The sequence below is a fragment of the Acanthopagrus latus genome, chromosome 5 (assembly GCF_904848185.1).
Source record: "Acanthopagrus latus isolate v.2019 chromosome 5, fAcaLat1.1, whole genome shotgun sequence".
In the NCBI taxonomy this organism is placed as follows: Eukaryota; Metazoa; Chordata; class Actinopteri; order Spariformes; family Sparidae; genus Acanthopagrus; species Acanthopagrus latus.
In genome coordinates, this window is record NC_051043.1 from 29,121,841 (window position 1) to 29,142,292 (window position 20,452).

At 43.6% G+C, this 20,452-nt stretch overlaps 1 protein-coding gene across 1 annotated transcript in view; it reads left to right on the top strand.

Moving 5' to 3' along the window:
• zmat4a (zinc finger, matrin-type 4a) overlaps positions 1 to 20,452 on the top strand; it is a 96,055-nt gene that overhangs the window by 14,905 nt on the left and 60,698 nt on the right. The window contains exon 2 of the mRNA XM_037099575.1: positions 2,086 to 2,187. Coding sequence (XP_036955470.1) covers positions 2,086 to 2,187 — 102 coding nt within the window. The remainder of the gene's footprint in view (positions 1 to 2,085; positions 2,188 to 20,452) is intronic.

Genomic DNA, 20,452 nt, shown 5'->3' on the forward strand with positions numbered 1-20,452 from the left:
CTTAAAACCAAGCTGCGAGCTGAAGTTTCACTGTGGTCGGAAAACTCTAAAAAGTAACTTTTAAACTTAAAACTTCTCATATGTATTATTCACCTTACCTGTAGCTCCAGGCAGAAACACAACATGTTGGAATTGTCTGCAGCCCGCAGAACCAATCTGAGCATCATTTATTTAAACACCATCAGGAGGCGATGTGGGAAATACACAGTGCACATTACAGCTCAGAAAATCCGATACACTTTAGATATCTTATGCTCTTAATGTTGAAAATATGTTGATGTGTCCGTAAACAAGAGTCTGAAGAAAGCTTTAGAAATGATTTCTGCTGCGGGACAGAATCTAAAATCAGATGTCGCTGCAGACCGGTTGGTATTTATAGAGAATTATTAAAGCGTCCTGCAGTTTTTTTCCTCCCGTCTGTGCGATGCCTCGACTACCAGCTGTGTGTCTGTGAATATCTGAAAGCAGCATTTCATCTTGAGACCATCGTTTGTATGCAAAACAGAATAAACCTGAACAGACTTTAACATAAAACTTCTCATTTGCCTCTCAACAACAAGTCGGAGAATCTGTCGTGATGCCCACATGACCTGAGCTCTCATCTGCCCTGCCGCTCCTAATGAAGACGTGACTATTTAAATGAGGATGAGTTGAGCCTGACTGCCTCCAAATATGAAATGTGAGCCTCTAATGGAAGGCGGGCTGAATTAGTAATAGAAAGCAGAGACGGCTCAGCTGTGTCGGAGGAAATAAAAAGCTTTTTGGCTGCCGCCTCTGTCCCCCTTTTCCTCCAACAGGAGTTCAGCCATGTTCAAATGAATTTCCAGGGAAAAACTGTCGGCGTGATCTTTCATCCTTATTTATTTATCATCGTGAAATTTATTTTCGGCTGTGTGGCTCAAGTTTTTAGTGGGAGGCCTGACATGAAATGTTTTCTTTTCTGACTCATTGCTTGCAATAGCTGCTCAGTGTCTGTCACTAACTCAAATGCTTGAGATGATGAAATATTGATTAAACGCTGATGAAAGTACGAGATGAGATTATTGTTTACTTGCTCTGTTACATCTTGGTTGGTTCGTCTCAGCAGCCTACAGACCTACAGAGCGAGGCTGCGTGAGAGTGACGGTGAAAATCTGATGCTTTCTCTCCCTAAATGAATAAATAGTGAATCTTGTGGACATGAAAACATTTAAAGTTTTACCCACTGTCAGGAGACGATAGCAGGGTACTGGTATTCTTAACTGTTGCTCAGCAGTATGATAGTTGCAGGAGATACTGCAGCAGAGACAAGCTGCAACTTAATTCCTTCATTAATTCCTTCGCACCTTGAGTTGTGGCACCTGCAGTGGTGTACTGGATATGAGGATCAGTCCAGTCACATTGAATCTCACCACTATCTGTCGCAGAGGATCATAACTAGATCCCAAGAACGACAGCAGCAGCAACGTAGTCCATCAGGGCAACTGTGACACATCAGGGTTAAATTTCTCACAACAATCCATCTTAGCTTTTCTTTTTCTAAAGTATTTTGAATATATTGGATGAAAATAAGACTTCAGCGGAGTGAAACTGGATAAATTACAGAAGCAACAGTTCAGGTAGCTAGTAGAAGTCAGTTTTCCACAACACATTCCTGCAGATTTTTCAAAACAAAAGCATCGTTATTAAATGAAGGATTTCTGTCCACCGAAGTGCTAGAGGGACTTTAATGGTCTGGTTGGACTGGTTGAAGCTCGTACACCAGACCGACAGAACTAGAAACCTACCAAGTCGGTTTTTGGGTCAGAGGCGCTGAAGGGAGGAACCTCCCACGTCGGCCGAGTTTTCCTCTTTTCTGACTGCGGTTGTCTGTTTCTCTCTTTGTTTTGACCTCTCTGCTGTACTGATTTGTCTCTGACTCGTCAATTGAATAGCCTAAAAACAGCATGTGCATGAAGTCAAGCCTGCACGTGACAGGAAGTCTCTCCATGAGTCTTCGTTGGGTGTGCCAGATCTTTCCGACACATGCTGCCTTGAAATTTGTGAATACGACGTTTGTGGCCTCCAGTTTCAGTAACCATGTGTGTGTCTGTCTTCTCCCTGCAGATGAAGTCAACAGAGGTGGACCAAGGACTTTTCACAGACAGCTACTGCAAAGTGTGCAGCGCTCAGCTCATCTCCGAGTCCCAGAGGGTCGCCCATTATGAGGTGGAGACGCGCCCCCCCTTACATTACCTCACACTACACTCTTTTGGTGTTAATGAAAGGCTAAGGGTCTGTTTTTTATCTCTGCCTCTAGAGACTCTCCGCTGATCTATACACCTGAGCCCTGCAGCTGACATACGCGGTCAATAAAACACACGACACACCTGCGTTTACTCAGTTAGCTCTTCATTAAACCTCAGCAGGAAGCTACGGCAACAAGAACAACAGCAGCAGAAACTTTTGTTAAGTGTTGCGAATGCATCCTGTCTGAAGCACAGATGTTAAAGGTGCCGTGCGCGGCTTTCTAAACAGCATTAGATAATTGCCATATTCTTGTGACTCATTAGTAAAATTACAGCCAACAAGCAAAGCCATCACGCCATCACTGAGAGGCTACACTGTGTTTTTTACGTTGCATGGCTCTACGCTCTGATATCACCCAGCTTGTGTTGCAAACACGGCAGCTGATCCAGCAGCTAAAAGCAACAATAACACTGTGATCATAGTCCACACACTGAAAGACAACTGACAACTACACCACATTATGTGTGTTAAGTGGCCATTCTTCATTATTGGCTGCTGTTATATTGGTTATATTGGTGTTGGGCAACATTTTTAATTCAGCAGCTCACAGGGTTGGTGGAGAGATCCCAGCTCCTCCTGATGAGTAAGACGCTGGAAATAGAATTAATTGACATTTGTTTTCATAATTGATTAATTCATTCTGACATTGATGTCAAACATTTGCTGGTCGAAGCTTCTTAATTATAAGGATTTTCTGCTGTTCATCACCATTTATGTCTTTGGACTGACAATTTTTTATTCATAGTTTCTTAAGTTTATTAATGTTTGTTGGTTCATTACTTCTGATTTGATCTCAGGATGGAATACAAGGAAGGAGTTCATTCTTAAAACTAGTGATTCTCTTCAGGAGGACTGGGTAAAAGTGGAAAGAAAGTCGATAGGAATCTCCCACGATTCAGAATCGATGTTTCTGAATTTGACCAAATGTCAAAGATTTTCCATGTGTCTTGTAACAGCAGAGCACATGTTGTTATCCACAAACACACATGAATGCTTGGACATTTCCATCACAATGACACACAAAGTCTACACTAGCAACGAGGAGTTACAGGTTTATTTGAATTCTTCATTTAGATATCAGGATGTTTCATCAGGTGAGTGTCTGAATCGTGCGACTGTCATTAGATTAGTGATGTATTATGAATCACATCATGTCTTGGGTTGCACCATGATTCCTTCCCTAACCAACACCTCCCCCCTGCTGTTTTAATCTAAAAGGACATTAGACCCATATTCATCAACCCAGCATAAAAGTATGACTTCACAGTCTGCTGCTTTAATGCACTGCAGACTGTACCGACTATGTCAAGTGGAACTGGGTGGAACAAACTAACTTCCCCTGCTGTCTGTTGAAAATAAATGAAACAGAACTTTATGGATTTTGGATTATCTGTTGCCATTTTCACGTTGCACTGAATTTGTACCAAGCCGTGACTCTGAATCCAACGCAGCATGGTGCACCGTGACTTCTGGGCACCGTGACACCCGTACGAGTCGCCCTGATCAGTCACTTCAAGGACAGTGTGACGAAAAGCTGACAGTCGGCTTCCTTCCTCCTCGCCTGAGTGTTGTCAGGTGGCGGACCTCTCCCCCCTCTGCAGATGCTGCCTCTCACCGACTGTCACTTTGAATTATACGACCAGTCCGACAGCAAAAGCCTGCTGCTGGTGGACGTCTGCAGTCAGCGGAGTCGAAATGACTCACATGAACGCTGTGGTCCACTCAGTGCGTTTTCATAAAGGTAAAATATTTGAAAAATAGTTTGAGACCTTGGGTCAGTTTGGCATTTGTATTGATTTTCTCTCGTCGTTCCAAATAAAGACCAGGCTGCTGCTGAAAATGGGAAATCTCATCTAAAAAGAAAAAAAAACGTGACGTCTTCACTTTGTTCAAAGTTTGCAGTGTTTTTCTTCTTCGAGTCAACTTTTCGTCTCCATCTCTTAACAAGTCACAGTGTGTTTCCTGCAGGGCGCTGTGCTCACTGCGCTGCTGTGGAGAGCTATTTAAAGTAGTCCTGACTGTCCACGGGAGAAAGGAGAACTGCTTTGTTCTTCGGGGCGTCGCAGGAGACAGGAAGTGGCTGTACCGATGCAAATCAAATATTCATTTTGTTATTGTGTGGTGGATGCTGAATGCAGCACTTGGCCTGTTGCCTCCTGGAGATGAGGGCGTATTTGAATTCTCTTTTAGCGCTGTTTGGGTCTAATGCATCGTGACATGTTTGGGTCACAGTGACGACAGTAAGAACAAAAAAAACAGAGGGGAATAAAGAGCGTACACAACTTTCCTCTTTCTTAGATGCAGAAGGTCGTTATGCACTTAAGAAGATGAGCTGCTTCGCTTCAGTTTGCATGGATTTGTCTATATTTATTCCTTTTGTTCTGTGTTTGTAGATTTGGTCTTTAACAACTAAATCAGGCTGCTTTGTTGAGCGTTGAGGCTGTGATGTAAATGTTCTCTTTGAGCAGAATGTCTTCATTTCAGCGATAATCAGACGTGATGCCTGAGCTGAAAGACGTTCAGTGGTTTGCACAGTCATAATAATAAAAATATAGATTGTCCCTGACTTGCATCTCAATGTGGCGTCTGGGGATCCAGCACAGCATCACAACATCCACCGTAATAAACACACTCGTTTGGAATAAATCAGAGTAATGATCACGAGTGGTGACGGCCGCCGTGCCAAACAGACACAAACATTTTACTGTACGGACATTAAAGTGTGCTTCAGATGAAGCGCTCTCCAGATCGTCTCCGTGTCTGAAACAGCTCATTTTTGAGAGGGCTGCATATATATTTTGTTATTTATGAAACAGACAGTGTGAGCTGTTTTATGCAGTGATTCTGCCGGTGTGGTGAGGTCAACTCGATTTTAAATCATCCAGCTCTCCTGAGGGGAAGAAATCATGTGAACATGAAATATTAAAAAGTATTGATATTTGACTTTATGCACTTTTTGGCTCTGTGCTTCGCTGTATATTATAATGTTTTCTCTCTGTGTCGGCACGGTGGCCGTCACCACTCATGATCATTATTCTGATTTATTCCAAACTACTATGTCAACTCCCTCGACTTGAGGAATGAGATGCAAGTCAGCGACGAGCCACGATTTTATTATGATGATGATGATTATGATTGCTGATGAAAATGTATTTTGCCCAAAGACACATTCTCATTATTCAACAAAGCAGTCTTAGTTTTGTTTGCAGATTGTGTCGTCGTACTTGTAGAAATGCCCCGTAGCTTTCACATACACAGTGCGGGTGCTGAAGACTTCTTCTGGATCAGCCGTCTGATAACTTGAAATGGGATTTAGTGATTTAATGGTGCGGCTCTTCCTCACTTTCCGAATGTTGAAACAGCGGTTTACAGTTGCTTCTCTTACGATTTGAGGCCATGTCCACACGTACCAAAACGATCTTTGTTTCCTCCGTCTTCCTCGTGTCTTCTTCTTCTGGGTCAGTTTGCACCTTGTGATGTGGGACGACAAGTAGTTCTTCAGTTCAGCTTCAAAGCCTTAATCTGATTCTGGAGGTTTTGGTGGGGATGGAAAAGATTGGTGTTGATGTCTCCCTTTCTTTGATTGGTCACTTCAAAAGCAACCTTTGCAAGATGATAGTATCTTATTCATCATCAGACAGGCTGTTTGTCTCGTTAGAACAGAATATAAAGCCTGCGTTACATTATTAAAACCATCATCTTTCAAAGATGTTATCTGAGTGGAAGACTTCAGCATGATGCTTCTATGAAAGAGGCTTTGATTTTTCCCTCACAACCACTTGACTTTGACTGCGTCGGCGATCAAACCAAACTACCAATCAAAAAGGTCATGAAGCGAGCGAGTGTTGAGCACATCCATGAAAGAAGGAGGGAGGAACCCGTAACATCCTCCTTCTCTCGGGATGACATTTTTGCATGTGGAGTATTTATTTCTAAATCAAGTGGAGGAGTTATTAAAGCTTTAAGATGAATTTAACATCAAATTGAAAGATTCTTGACAGACTGGTCATCTAACTCGCACTAATACGATGATCTCTGATCTCGCCGGCGTCCCTTTGAATTTTCCATACGTTGCTTTTTTAATCGAATTTTAGAAATTGCCGAGCTAAAGCAGTGGCTCGGGTGACGGCACAGACTGCAGATGTAATTGATCTTTAAGCCTCCTTTTCAGAACACATCAAAGCCAGCGCTCCTTTTTTTAGAGGGGATCAGAGCCGTCTCTGGTTCACAGTTCAAAGACTCGAGTGGCTCGTGTTAATTTATGCATCCGTCTCTTTGCATGCGTAGTGGATCGGCTACTCCGCTGACAGGCTGCACGGCTTCTTTTTTAAAATCCCTGCCTGTTACTTCACAGAGAAAATAGAATGGGGAGTGACCCCGGGAGTAGTTATTAAGCGAGGTGCGGGGGTAGTAATGCATGTGCGCTAGCGGAGCAATTAATTCAAGGAACGAGGAATATATCGCAGCTGTAAAAGCGAGTGCTGCACCTGCATCTCTTATTCAAAACCATCGCAGTACATTCGCTGGTAATCTGACAGGCACGTGTTATCTGCATGTAGCTCGGGTGTTTCAAGGGCTGCGGTCCTTACTGTGCACATACAGACCATCAGAACACTTGGTAAGGATGTTCCATTTCAAGGTTTTTTGTTAAATGAGTCTAAGATATATACTGTATTTCGACTCTCACAGAAGAAAGTCCCATTATTTGTGCAGAAATATGCTCAAACATTAGTCTTCCTTCTTGGTCTTGATGTGAATATCTGGCTCTTCACCATGTTCACCAGCTAATCACAGTAGATTTATCAGCCTGTTGCTGTTGAGCCAAAACATTACAGTCGCCCAGAACAGACCCCATTAACTCTTGGTCGTGAATCCAGATAATCCGATGATAGTCCGGTTGGATCCAGGAATTTCTCATTGACGTGTTTCTGGTAAAAATAGTCAGGTAGGGAGGGATGTGTTGTAGAAATGTTATGCAGTTGCTAGTAGTTAGTAACGTTAGCGCTGACTGTGAATTGCGCCCCCTGCAGCCATGCAGCTAGATGTCGAAGTAGTCGACGCTGCTTCACCACAAACCCCCAGTGAATACAGTTGACATGGCATCATCTGAGACCGGGAATACATTATCAAGGTGTTTTTGTGTTTGTTTGGGCCCTGGAAACCCGGAGCCTGACGTCAGTCAGCCAGTCGGACCAGCTCACGTTAGCTGCGTGGCTAAACGAGCGAGCAACAGCAGCATTTAAACTCTGTAAATCACCTCTGTACAGTTTGTGTCCCAACACCAGCCGTGTCACAAGTAAAGCTGTCTGTTCATTTTGATTTATAAATTCAAATAAATGAAGATCATGAGCCCATTGCAGTCCTTTCATCATCCTTGTGAATGGCTGTTTCACATCTGTGAGGGACTGTTGGGTCAGGACAGAGGTATGCACTCTACCTGAGTGACATTCTAGCTGCTAAATGTCTGTTAGAAGCAGCAGGTTGCTGTGTACGTGCACCAGTCAGACATCCTGGAGACCAAAACCAGTTTGTTCTTGAACTACTCAACAGCCACCACAGGAAATATGCAGCATTAGTGTCCAGGTCTGTGATTTATTTTAAAGAGTGGGTGCCGGAAATTGTAGATTTTTAGCTGCATTAACTATAAAAAAAACATCTTTAGTACACTTGTATTCTTCTACAGAGGTGTATATTCATCCACTTTAGCCTGAATAATGCCATTAAGTGCATCTGGGGACAACTCCAGAGAGTCTTATTGCAGAATGCCATCGTCCTTATACAGTTTATAGTTATCAGAGACGGAGTGTAATCATCTTCTCGGGCTCGTAGACCTGCAGCAGTCGGCCACAGTGACCGTTAACAGGAGTACTCAGCTGCACGGTGGAGCCTCTAACGTTCCAGCTCTCGGCTGACTGTTCTGACCGCCGAGCTCTTCGTCCACTTCACGTCTCCACTAATCGGTTCCCATTATCTCGGCTGCATCGTGAAATGAGTTTTGCCCATCAACACTTTATGTGCCGCTTTGTTTGTGCTGCTGATCGTTCGGCAATTCTCGGACGGTGAGCAGAGAGTTCAACAGATACAGAGTGTGACCTCACAGCACATCATCACATGTAATGATGCTCTCTACATACCGCTGGAGAACAGTAATACAGACTTTTATTTGTTTATTCAGCTCATTTATTAGATAAATATGTTTTCAAGAGAATGTACCGTCATAAAAATCAGGATGGTGTCTTGTCTTGTGATATCAGGATGTATGACACATAAATGAGTTTCTTACTTTTAGTGAAGACGTGTCACATAATCACAGAACGTGTGATTGTAGATGGATCGAGGAGTTTCCTCGAGTGGGCTGATGGGACGGCAGCAGATACTTCTGTATCTGTTGGGCAGACGTGTGGTTTAGGTGGTTGTCGTTGAACCTTGAAGACAAAACAACTGCAGAAGTAAAAAGGGATAAAACATGACGTGAGACACTTGCTGAGTCTCAGTTCAGGTCTGCATCCTCTGAAGGACTCGGCCTTTGTGGTCTTCGAAGGCGAGTCCTTCAGAAAAACCTTGTTAACCTCGTCGGCCGTTGTTAAATGGGACGGTCGAGCCTTTGGAGCATTTCCTGGTTGCGTCACCAGATGTTTTACCCTTACGTCACGATTTCTGCCACCCAGGCCCGTGAAAGTGACGATCTACGGCGCACGATGTCGCCATTTTGCTGCATTTTGAGGAGCCTTCGCACGGCGTTGTGACGTAATTGGCCTTCAGATGTGGCCTACAAAGGTTGCAGACCCTGATCTGAGACACAGCCACTGCGTCATCCTTGTCCTGGATGGTTTGCTTGTAGTAGCCCCACGTTCATTGGTCCGATCAGGCTGCTGAATATGTATGAAGCTACACGTGGAGGAGACCTTCTAACTGGACTCGGCTCATCTGCCCTCCAGGATGTCTGCATGGATGTCTCATCCTCACTTTCCCCCAGTTTCCAACACACACGCATGTAGCATGTGATGATCAGCCTTCTGTGTGTCATTCAGGCTGGATGCAGATGTGCGCCTGCTGTTAACATCAGATGTTTCATATCCTTTCATCCTGAGTGCAAGAAAGGATCATAAATCCACATTTGGTTGTTGCAGAAATGTTTTGTTTGAGCGAACAATGAAGTCTGGAGCTGAGAAGCTTTGGAAAAAAAGACAATATTATCATGTGCCAAGTTAAATGTAGGAGGGTGGTGCTGAAGACTTTACAACTCATTGGAGTGTGAAGGACCTCCGGGGGACATTTAAATGGTGAAGGAGCTGTGGTCAAAGTAAAAATATATAAAATTAGAAAATAAGAACCGACACTGCAGAGTGCTACACTTCACTTAGTGCAGTTATGTGTCTGGATCAGATGCGTGACTGATAACTGGTGTAGATTCAAGTGTTTGCACCAAAGATGATACAAACAGCCTCGTGTCAGATGTAGAAAAGCCCGAAGCTACATGCAAAACACACAGTTCACTCTTGTTTTTAACTGCTAATAAAATAGCATCAGTTGTATCCTGGTGTGTGCTGGAATATTGATTTTTTTGAGCCAATATAAAAGCCTGAGCTTTGATATTTTCAGCAATTTGGACTGGATGCAAACACAAAGTAAAAAAGCTCCCAAAACTCCCTCTTTCGATGAATGTTAAGACCTTTCTGCCAGCAGAGGCAGAAGCAAAACGCCCGAGAGATGAAGTTTCTGCTTCTGCCCATGCAAACTGTTCCACGTTTGCACCATTTAAAGGTGCGTTTCATTCTCCGTGTTTTCTTCTGCTGTAATTCAACACAAACTTTCCTCCTACAGAGAGTGAAAACAGATCTTTAACCAATAATTGGACTTTTATAATTTCCGTTTTGATAATCCATTTGAGAGAGCTGGCAAGAATTCACGACCTTCTTACTTTTATTCTTTGATTTAAAAAGGTGCGATGTGTTGATGTATCGTAGGCAACTGGACCTGTTTCAGTTTCTAGAAGACGTTTCACTTCTCATCCAAGAGGCTTCTTCAGTTCTAACCAGCTGGAGGGGAGTCGCAGGGTTGTAAACTGTGTGGGAGTGTCCTTACAGAGTTCAACAGGTGAAGAGTGACGCTGACTGATTTGTAACAGTTCAGTGGTTCATGAGAAAACTGGATCAAAGAAGCAACATGAAGACGTCACTGTTGGTTTTTGCCATTTGAGAGCATAAACGGTTAATCGTGAATATAACAGGCAGATAACACAATGATGAAAATGACTGATAGTCGCAGCCCGACAATAGTTTTTCCAGACATTTCACACAAAAACACAAAGATGTCAACCTCGTGGTCGCACTAGAGGGAAAAACTCAGCAGATCAGCAAAGTCTGCACGATGAGGAAACCATGAATGGACAAGTGGAGGAATCCTGTCAGAATCAGACGTGTACTCACACATTTCCTTCACATTTTTTCCTCCAAGGTGACCTTTGACTGCCTTCACGTTAACATTTTACAAACCCTGAGCGGTTTCACCACCCACCACTCGCAGCGTTTCCTCAGCTCCTCACCAGCTCGTAGCATGTGGGTGTAGCAGAGTGTCAGCTATTGACGAGCTAATCTGCATTTTCCATGCCTGCTCAGTTTGACCTTTGCAAATATTGATTTTTGTTTGGGAGGAGAGGATTAGTGAAGCGCAGGAGCTCCGTCAGTGTGAGTACCAGGAGCTGCCCCGTGGTTCAGATTATATCACTCACTCAACACACAAAGAACATGTCAATTTACACTCGCGCTCAGCAAACATATGAGGCAGCTCATTTGTAAATGCAGCGACTGACTCATCAGTTTGATGGAGCCTGTATACACGCACCGACACATATATCATCCAGGACACTGAAATGGGTTTTTAATAAATGTACACTCACACTGGAGACTGATACGTCCTGAAGAGCAAATTTGCAGTGCTAGTAGTTTCTTTTGCGGCCCTGCTCGGCCCCTTTAGTCTGTAACGAGTTGAACGTGTTTGTCAGATAAAGAAAGAAACTAATTTCCATGATCCCTTCTTAATTACTTCTCATGCATCATTAGTCCGGTGAGGTCTCCTAATAGTTTCAGCCAGGCGGTCAGAGAGTTTATAGATGCTCTTGTCTGCGTCTGCAAGACTGATGTCCACACTGCACCCATCCATCATCCGCTGTCATCTTCATAGGCTCCGGAGTTAATGGGATGGAAATATTAGCAATTTCTAGTGCTGACGGAAAATAATCTACAGTAGTGAAATGAGGCTGAATCATCATCATCATCATCATCATCACGGCGCCTGCTGGTAATTGAAGAGGCTGAAAAAGTGTTGTTCCAAATGAGCCTCGCGTCTGGAAAACATAATCAACTGTAAAGCTACTTTGCGCCTTTGTTAAAGTCCATCTCATTAAATTAAAAAAATAGATAAATAAAAATGGGAAAGAGACAAACACGACCTTCCTCAAGAATGTACCGTCGCAACAACACACGCAGGAGGAAGGTAATTAAAATGCTTACAAACATGTCGGCACTAAGAAAAGTGGCCCAAAGCCTCTCATGTAAGCAAAAAAACTGCACCGCTGAGATGCTTTTTAGTTCAGTCTGATGCAACAGCGTTTGCACAGTTTAATTATGAGCCCGTCTCGCCGGGAAACAGTGGAGCGAAGGAGGGGTTATTAATGGAAATAGTCCTGAGAGATCAGTTGTTAGTCCGCCCTTTTAAAAAAAGAGGGAGGGAGCGAGGGGGAGGGGAGGGAGGGAGATAGGTGAAACGGTCCTCTCGGCACTCGAAAGATGATTAAACGAGTTCGAAACAGCCCAGAATCTTTCTGACAGCGAGGCGATTAGCCGACGAAGCGTGTCAAATTAAGAGAGCGTGAGATGCAGATTCCACTCACACTCGGATTGAAATTTTTCACACTTTCGGGGTGACTCAGCTCATAATCCCGGGCAGGATTTTAATTTCAGTGTAACTCCCCTCGTCGTCTCCCCTCCTCCTCCTCCTCCTCCCCTCGTCTTCGTCACCACATGTGCTTCCGGCCTCATGAGGCATAAATTCAAAAACAACAAGCTGCATTTTTGTTTTTTCCCCCAAACATGGTGAACCTCGCCTTCAGTGATGTGGGAAAATTGTTTTGTGCATAAACACAGAGGATGTTCGGATGTTAGCGCGCCATGAAACCTTTAGAGATAAAAACTGTATTAACATTTTCTACAGGCTTTGATCGAGCTGTTGTCGAGGTTCGGGGCCAATGTTTACTTCTTTTTTTAAAAAAGGAAAACAATTGCATATGCACATGTGTCGGTGGTTTGGTTTGAAGGATGTAGAAAATAAAATCACAGTAAAGAAAGCGATGCTTGCTTTAAGCTCTCTGTGCTAATAGTCCCCCGTTCCTCTTCAGCCCTGCAGACTAAAAGCTGCTGACAGTTTAATGAGTCAAAGCTGAACTCCTGGATTTTTTTTTTCCCCCATGCAACTCTCCAGAGATTAATACAGGAGGAGTGTCTTATGTTAGTGTATGATCATCTCTATCAATCTGCTGAACTTCACGTGTGCTTTTGAGGAGCATACAATGTTGAATTTCCGTTTAAGGAGATCTGTATGTTATTATATTTACATCTGGGACTCTGGAGTGATTCATTAAACCAAGATGTTCAAAATATATAAAACTAATATGTGAAATGTCCCAAAGACCGCTGGATTGTTTCTTTTGTCCCCTACGAGTACCAACTACCAACAAAGCAGGACAAAACATGAGTTCATTCATCCCCGTAGTCTTCAGCAGAGATATAAAAACAGACAGGAATCCTTTTTCTGGGTGATTTCGAGCCCAGCAGGAGACTCTGATAAACACTGATGCTGTTTATTCTATAGCTATTACACCGTGCAGCCACCATTAACTTTATAATGACACATCGAAGCAAAAAGTCTTTATTGCCAGTTTAAAGTCTGTAATATCTCTGATAAACTTTAACTTTAATATCCTGAAGTTTCGCTGTGTTTTTTCCCCCCGACAGTTTGGAACTTAATCAAAGAGTATCAAGAATAACGAGTAGTTAATTATGACTGAAATATAAGAAAAGAAAAGCTCAACGTTTAATGTTGTCGCTGAGGAAACTGCAAACAGCTTTTCACAGAACTCAAATTCTTAACAGAGTTGGTAACTACATGCAGCTCAAGTCGGCCTAATTAACGATGCATCCGATAAATTAAGCTAAACGTTACATAACAGCCCCAGAAATGTACCGTTAGCCTAATTGCTCAGCTTCCAGACAGCAGTTGGAAGCAGGAGGGAAAGTTTCCTCGAGCTAACTCACTTTACTTTCCCAGCATCTGAGGAAAAAAAACAATAGAAAAGACTTTTTGTTGGTCAGAGGAAGCCGCAGCAGTTATTACCTGTCACATTAAAACTGTTTACTGCCAGGTAGACGACTCACTGCTTACCTGTCTCTCTGCTCCACACTCAGAACAAAAAGCTACAAGTAGAAGTAACATATTATTATATCATAATGTGCTTTGATGGAGTTATTTTGAGGTTTGTGCAGAGGAGAAGAAAGCAGTCTGCATGTTGTACTGCGGTACTCAAACTGTGTTTTCATCAGTCCAACGTTCATGAGGAATCATCTTTAAACCCACTGAAGAACAAAAAGCTCTGAGCTCCAGGGAACGACGAGAAATAATGTTAGCATCTGTCATAAAAAGGAAAAGCATCGGAGTGAGAAGACTTCAGGGTTTGTGTGGAGACGTCGAGCTTGAATTGCCCACAGAATCATAATATATTTACTCTGTACATCTGAATGTGACGCTGCATTGTTTCCTTGAAATATGTAAAGCTGAACTGCAGGGTAAGTGTTACGGTCACGGACAGACAGTTACAAGCAGACGTTAAGTGTTCACATCAGCCGAACACTGACGGGGTGGTTCTGTTTCTGCCGGTGACATCGTCGGTGGTGTAACGATAAAACCACGGCATCATACGTACGCGCGTGATGTCGTTTGGGGAAATCGCTGCATTTGTGCTTTCTAACACGAGCTGTCGCGTAAAGCCGACGGGCCTGTTGTCTCTGATCTCAGAGGGCTTTGTTTGTGGTCGATATGTTGTTTTTAGTGGGAGTTTGAGAATTGACTGCATGGCCTACTTTTTGTCACGACAGCATTCTGTCCGCCGTCTCGGGGATCGTCTACTGATCTCTGCTCAACAATCCCTCAAAAGTGGCCCAATCAGCTTCCGGCGTGAAGATCATGAATCCATTGCGTAATCATCTGAGGTTTCAAATCTGTTGTCAGAGCAGCGAGGTGGCGAGGACGCTGTTTATTTACATCATCAGGCTGTCAGCAGTGAAGAATTAAGTAGGCTGCTGTCCGGAGAAACAAACTGAGCTCCTGTTTTGATAAACGCTCTGACTGCAGTTGCTTCTGTTGGTATGAACCAGCTGAACTCAGGTTCATCTCCAGCAGTAGATGGCTCGGCAGGTATTAGCGTGACAAATGCAAGACGACAGTGGAAGACAGACGACAGGTGAGCCGGTCTAACATATTTCAAAATTTTAAGGACAAACCCCCCTCGAGCTACAGAGCAGCCTCGTGTTTGAGTCGGGGGGGATTAATAGTAATGACAGAAAAACAAATGAATCCAAGCAACACGAAACAATCAAGGTGATAACATTCATAATAACACACAGGTAGCATGCAGCAGTGATAGATCAGAGCGTCCCGGCACCGGTACCGGTCCGTAAGAAGAGCGCAGGTTGTTCTGATGGATGAGTCTATTCCGACTGGAGCTCAGCAGGAGCGTCGCTGCTCCTCCGCCCGCCTCTTTCTATTAGTCCTCCACCATTTCTCACTTCACGCACACAGCACTCTTACGAGTTCGTGCTTCGATGTGAAGTCATTCAGTGTGTTTACTGCAAATCCTTTATTCTTTAAAAGGTGCCTGTCAAACAGTTCTGAACGTGGAAACACCTTCACATGATTCATGTTGCATGATGTTGTGTGTTCTGGCTGGTTTGTGATGCTCCATGTGAGTCCGGCTTTCTCTGGACGGACCTGTTTCTCCATGCTGTCTGGGTATCCCGTTCAGACTCCCAACTAAGGATGCAAATTTGAAGCAAATTAAATTGATTGGTAATAATCTACTCATCTTGTCAGGGGTGGTTGGACACTGCAACAACCAGCATTCGTGTCCCGTTTGAGACCAACAGTCAAATAATCTCAAGTTCTTCTTCATAAGAAACTTAGTTTATGTAAATGTAAGTAAGTGAAGCACTTGACGGTTCAGATTATACAATGTGTTTGTCTTTAAGCTTCCATGTTAAATGTCTAACCAAAGCTGTCAGGAGTGTCGTAGTCTGAAGCTGAAGGCCAGTAAACAAGCTGCTGTATCTGGAGACTCGGTTGCGGTTTGGGAAACAGAACTTGTGACCATCTTGCTGGAAAGTGTCCAAACTTGTGAATGTGAATCAATTTTTACTGAACTGCAAATTTACATGTTGTCACTCACCCTTGTGTTTATGACAGCACTTCCTGCGGCTGCCCAGCTATAACTGTAGTTCGCTTTAAATAAAACCAGCGATAAGAAGAGTTCCCTCTCAGTTTGCAGACATAATGTTTTTAAAAACGATGCTGTCGAGTGTCAGAGTGCAGTTTCATGCTTCTGTAATAGGAGCATAACATTACAGGTCAGTGTAGTCGACACCCAGATATCATGAAACAAGTTCTACTAAGAAGGGAACAAGTGCAAAGAGGAAACATATGAAGAGCAACTTTACTATAAGACCACTCTGCTTGTGGTCTTCAGCAGACAGACTGTTGTTTGTTCTGTGTTGTTCTTTCACGGTGAGCTGAAGGATACTGAATACTGAAAGAAATCCAAGAAGCTCCTTTCAACACCGAGGAGCAGCGGCTGCACTCGGAGCTCCTCAGCCCTGTTTCTAAAGCTGAGCCCAGCCACTCTGCAGAGGAAACTCATTTTGGCTGCTTCAGTTCATCATCTCATTTTCTAGCTCACGACCGAGGGTTAAGGATGAACGTCGGTCGTAAGCGTTGCACTCCAGCTCGACTCCCTTTTTACCACAATCACTCGGCACCACGCCAAGCAGCCTGTCAATCTCACGCTCCAGTTTATTTTTTTTTACCATTCCCTTTTGAACAAACCACCAGAGCCTCAGACTTTAAGATGCTGACTCTCATCCCATCTGAAACAAAAGCTACGACATCATCTGCAAAATTCAGGGACATTGATCTGAGATTCCCTAACTGGACTCTGTCCTCACCGCAGAGATAAGGGGCAGCAGTGGTGAAGCACCCAATGAAAAGGTGTCTGACAGGGAAACAAATATAGCAATTGGAAAACAAAAAGGTTTAAGTGTTTTTGACAGTTTGGGTAAATGGATGCAGAGGCTGTAAAGGGTAGAGCTTCCTCGTGTTAGTCTTTGTGATAGAGTGCAGGTCTCGAGTGGCCATTTAGAGGTAAGGTTGATTTCTTCACAGCTGTTTTCAAAAAAGAAGCAAATTAATGGAAATCATTCATGGACTGCTTACTGGGTAAATGTCCCGCAGGCTGCCGGTGTGAGGAAAGTTAAACCATCTTGTGTTCTGACGAACTTTAGCAGAACTTTTTTCGGCGTTGTGCGCTGGAAGCGTCTAATCCTCAGAGGTTTTCCTGAGTAAACACACTGTAATCCCCCTCCACAAAACACTGCGCGAGCCTGCTGTTTAGATGTAAACGAGGGGATGATTCATGAGATAATGCCTGTTCGAGTGGGGACTGTGGTGCTTTTCCCATGGTTCCATGCTGTTGGAGAGCTTTGTCATCGACTGGAGGGTGTACAACAGCAGTAGTAATAGTAGAAACAATGCAGAGCCTTGGGCTGACTGGTAAGCACACTCTAACAAAGCTAAATCATCCAGGGACAGCTAAGTAGTACAGCTCAGCATGGGTCCCGAGTGTCTCGGAGCTTACCTGACCTCTGTCAAAACTGTTTTTGTCCGATTTTTCTATAATTAGAGGATTCGCCAGCTGCTGGTCTATTCTCCATCACAAAACACTCAGGGGTGTGTTTGGGTAAAGGGCTCCAAAAATTGCCAGGGCGGTAGAGAGGTTCATCGGAGTTGTGTAACAGGCGTCAACGCGAGGCAGTAAAGAGCGCTGTGACGAGCGGAGATGGCACTAACGATGGTGCTCGCCTCGTCCTCCAGGGCTCAAGAGAGGCGAGCCTCTGGAGCTGGAATGAAATACAAATGCTCAGCTTGGTGGCGAAACACGCAGGTTATCATGTCTTTTAAACATGCACAGCCACTGGTTCGGTCCAATACTTGACAGTTATTTTGTCAAAGCAGTTCTGAGTCCTTCAGAACATGACTCACAGATCACTCTGCCCAGTCCAAGTTCCTGATATTCCCGATACAGAGATCTGTCTTATATTCAGATCATGTGATGTCAAGCTGACCCACTGTGGATGTGAGGCAGCAGTAACAATGAGGGTCTGATCATTTTATCCCATGTCGATGATGTGATGATGTTCACTCAAGTAAACAATAACTTCACTTACAAATCACCTGTTTTTTTCCATGTTTCTGGTGCTTGGTTGGATTTGGGAAGACTTGTTTTGAAAGGACACCTTCTCCCCTTCTTCCAGAGTCATGTGATTGGTCGGTTGCAGTGATTTGTGACGCCCGTATCGCTGGCAGGACTCACTCATGGACACCCACAACTTCAGATAGATTAACTATGTGTACACAGTCTGACGATTGCAGCTTTTAATCCGACTGTATAACATTCAGTAATTAGCGCCTCAGAAAGTAGATCTTTCTTCTACACGCCTACAAGAGAAATCTTGTGCCTCACGCAAATCATCGTGGGGGAGGCAGAAGAGTCCTGTTTTTATATGCAGTGTAACAAGGATAGTTTCTAATTGGCCGTGACGTTACGCTTGGTTTGGGGTTGTGTTTATCGCTTGTATTGTACAGTACCCACCCCTGATCCCGGGGAGGGGAGGGGAGCGTCTGAGCCTCCACCGATCAGCTCACTGATGAGGTGGTAATGCAGTATGGATTTTTTCTTCAGTCCTGATTATGTCAGAGCGTGCGCTGAGCCTCTCTCTCACACTGTTCCAACACCGTTCAGTTACATTCTCAGTCTGTGGTCATTTTTCTTACAAGGGTCGTCTGACAAACTGATCAGCTGGAACATTCCTGAACAAGCTGTAAATCTGCGGTACGCACAGATTTACACTAATAACCTGCAGGCTCCCATCACTTCAGTTCACTCGCTGATACCTGCGCAGAGTTTTCCGTCCTCGTGACTCAGTTTTATTCTGGAATCTTTGGAATGTTTTGGCCCATTTACTCAAAACCACGATAAACCTGACAAACCGTCAGGGCCACTTCCCAAACACACTGTCCTGTTTTCTGTTGGTCCATTAGGCTCAGTCTATATTCTGTGTATATGAATGATCATCAACATGCAGAGACTTTAAAATGTGTTGAAGTAAATGTAGCACAGAACTTAATCCAACACACCAAACTGCTGCTGCAACGATTAGTCAGATGATTGAAGAGTCGATGTACAGAAGATTAATGCTTCAGTCATTCGTCGGAGCAAAAATTCAAAAGATTCTCTGGTTCTCTCAGCTTCATTACTTCTGTTATACATGATAGCAAACTGAATATCTTCAAGATTCGGACTGTAGGTTGAACAAAAACACAATTTGATTTCATCATTGCACAGGGTGGGGTGCAGTTTGTGTGTTGCCTCACTTTAACATCATTCAATTTACACTAAACAAAGTACGGCGGACGCTCAGAGACGCTGACCAATCGTGTTTTTATTTTGAGTTTTTCCACCTTAACACCCTCCAGGCTTCGTATACACCGAAGCAAAGCAGAGTTAGAAATGTTGACCCGATGACGGGTGCTGAAGTTATTACAGTTCATCCTGAGGGGAAAACAAAATGTGGAGCCATCCAGTAATTGTCGATGCTGCTTGAGGAAGAAGCATCACGTCATCTTTTGTACCGCATCGTGAAAACTCCACCCAACAACTGTTTCCTTCCTGTGTAATCATATTTAGTACGACTTGCCTGGGTCTTGTAGGTAGGTCTGTGTTTGTTTAGCAGTTTTGAAAGATGCCTGGAATAGTGTACAGTGTTTGACCTTTGGTGAGGTGCAGTGGGAGGACGCAACAGGGGACCTGCTGGAAGAAACGATAGGAACGATTCCACATGAACGGCATCGGCTTCACAGATGCGCCCTTTCATCAAATTTTCAAATGAACCGGTTACGGAACAAATCACAAAAATAACCTTTATCTTGTAGGATGGAGACGACACCGCTCGTCACGTCGCCAGATTATCTCTGCTCCTCTTTGATCCTCGCCACGAGAATAATCAGAAACGGGAACCCTCGTATAAAGAAAACATGTCAAATGAAATATATTTTTATTTATGTTACGAGGTGCTGGTTGGTGAATTTCAGACCAGCTGTCTCCAGTGTCGAGGAAGAAAGTGAATAATCAAACCACCAGAATGAATCATTACTCGGCTCTGCAGCAGTCAGTCCTTGACAGACCTTTTTTTGTATTTAGGCAGTTATACAATTAAAGAAGAATATATGTACATAAACAACTCACAATTATCATAAAATAAGACTTTTAAATGTGTAAAATACCAAGGGCCAGTGTGCAGGATGGTCCGGTTGCTGCAGTGTCCTCTGTTAGCTGGTGAAGTGGAACATTTTCATCCAGTTTGGAGCTGGAAGTGTTTGCACTGCAGATATCTGAGTACTACTGCAAAGAAGAGATGTTACCTCAGTGCATAAAAGGCACTTCAGGGTGACATAACAAATAATGTGTCTGGGCGCTGGAAGTGCAATTGAATTGATTGTAGGTGAACAAAGCAGCGATATGATTTAAGGGGGTGATTTAAACCCCAGTTATCTGCAGACAGCATCTCTGTGAAGACCGTGACCTCTCAGGAAAATCATGTTCCGCTCTGGCTGATTGTCTTATTCATGTTCACATCAGTGGCAAACGTAAGCGAAGCATTTTTTATCCGTTTGATTATCCCTCATCAAAATCTCTAAAAAAGCATCTTATAAAGCATATTTGGAGAACAGGCGCAAACAGTGTGAACAGTGCGAGGCTGATTCAGTCTATTTATCGGTTAGTTTGGGAGAAAATTTGAATTTCAAA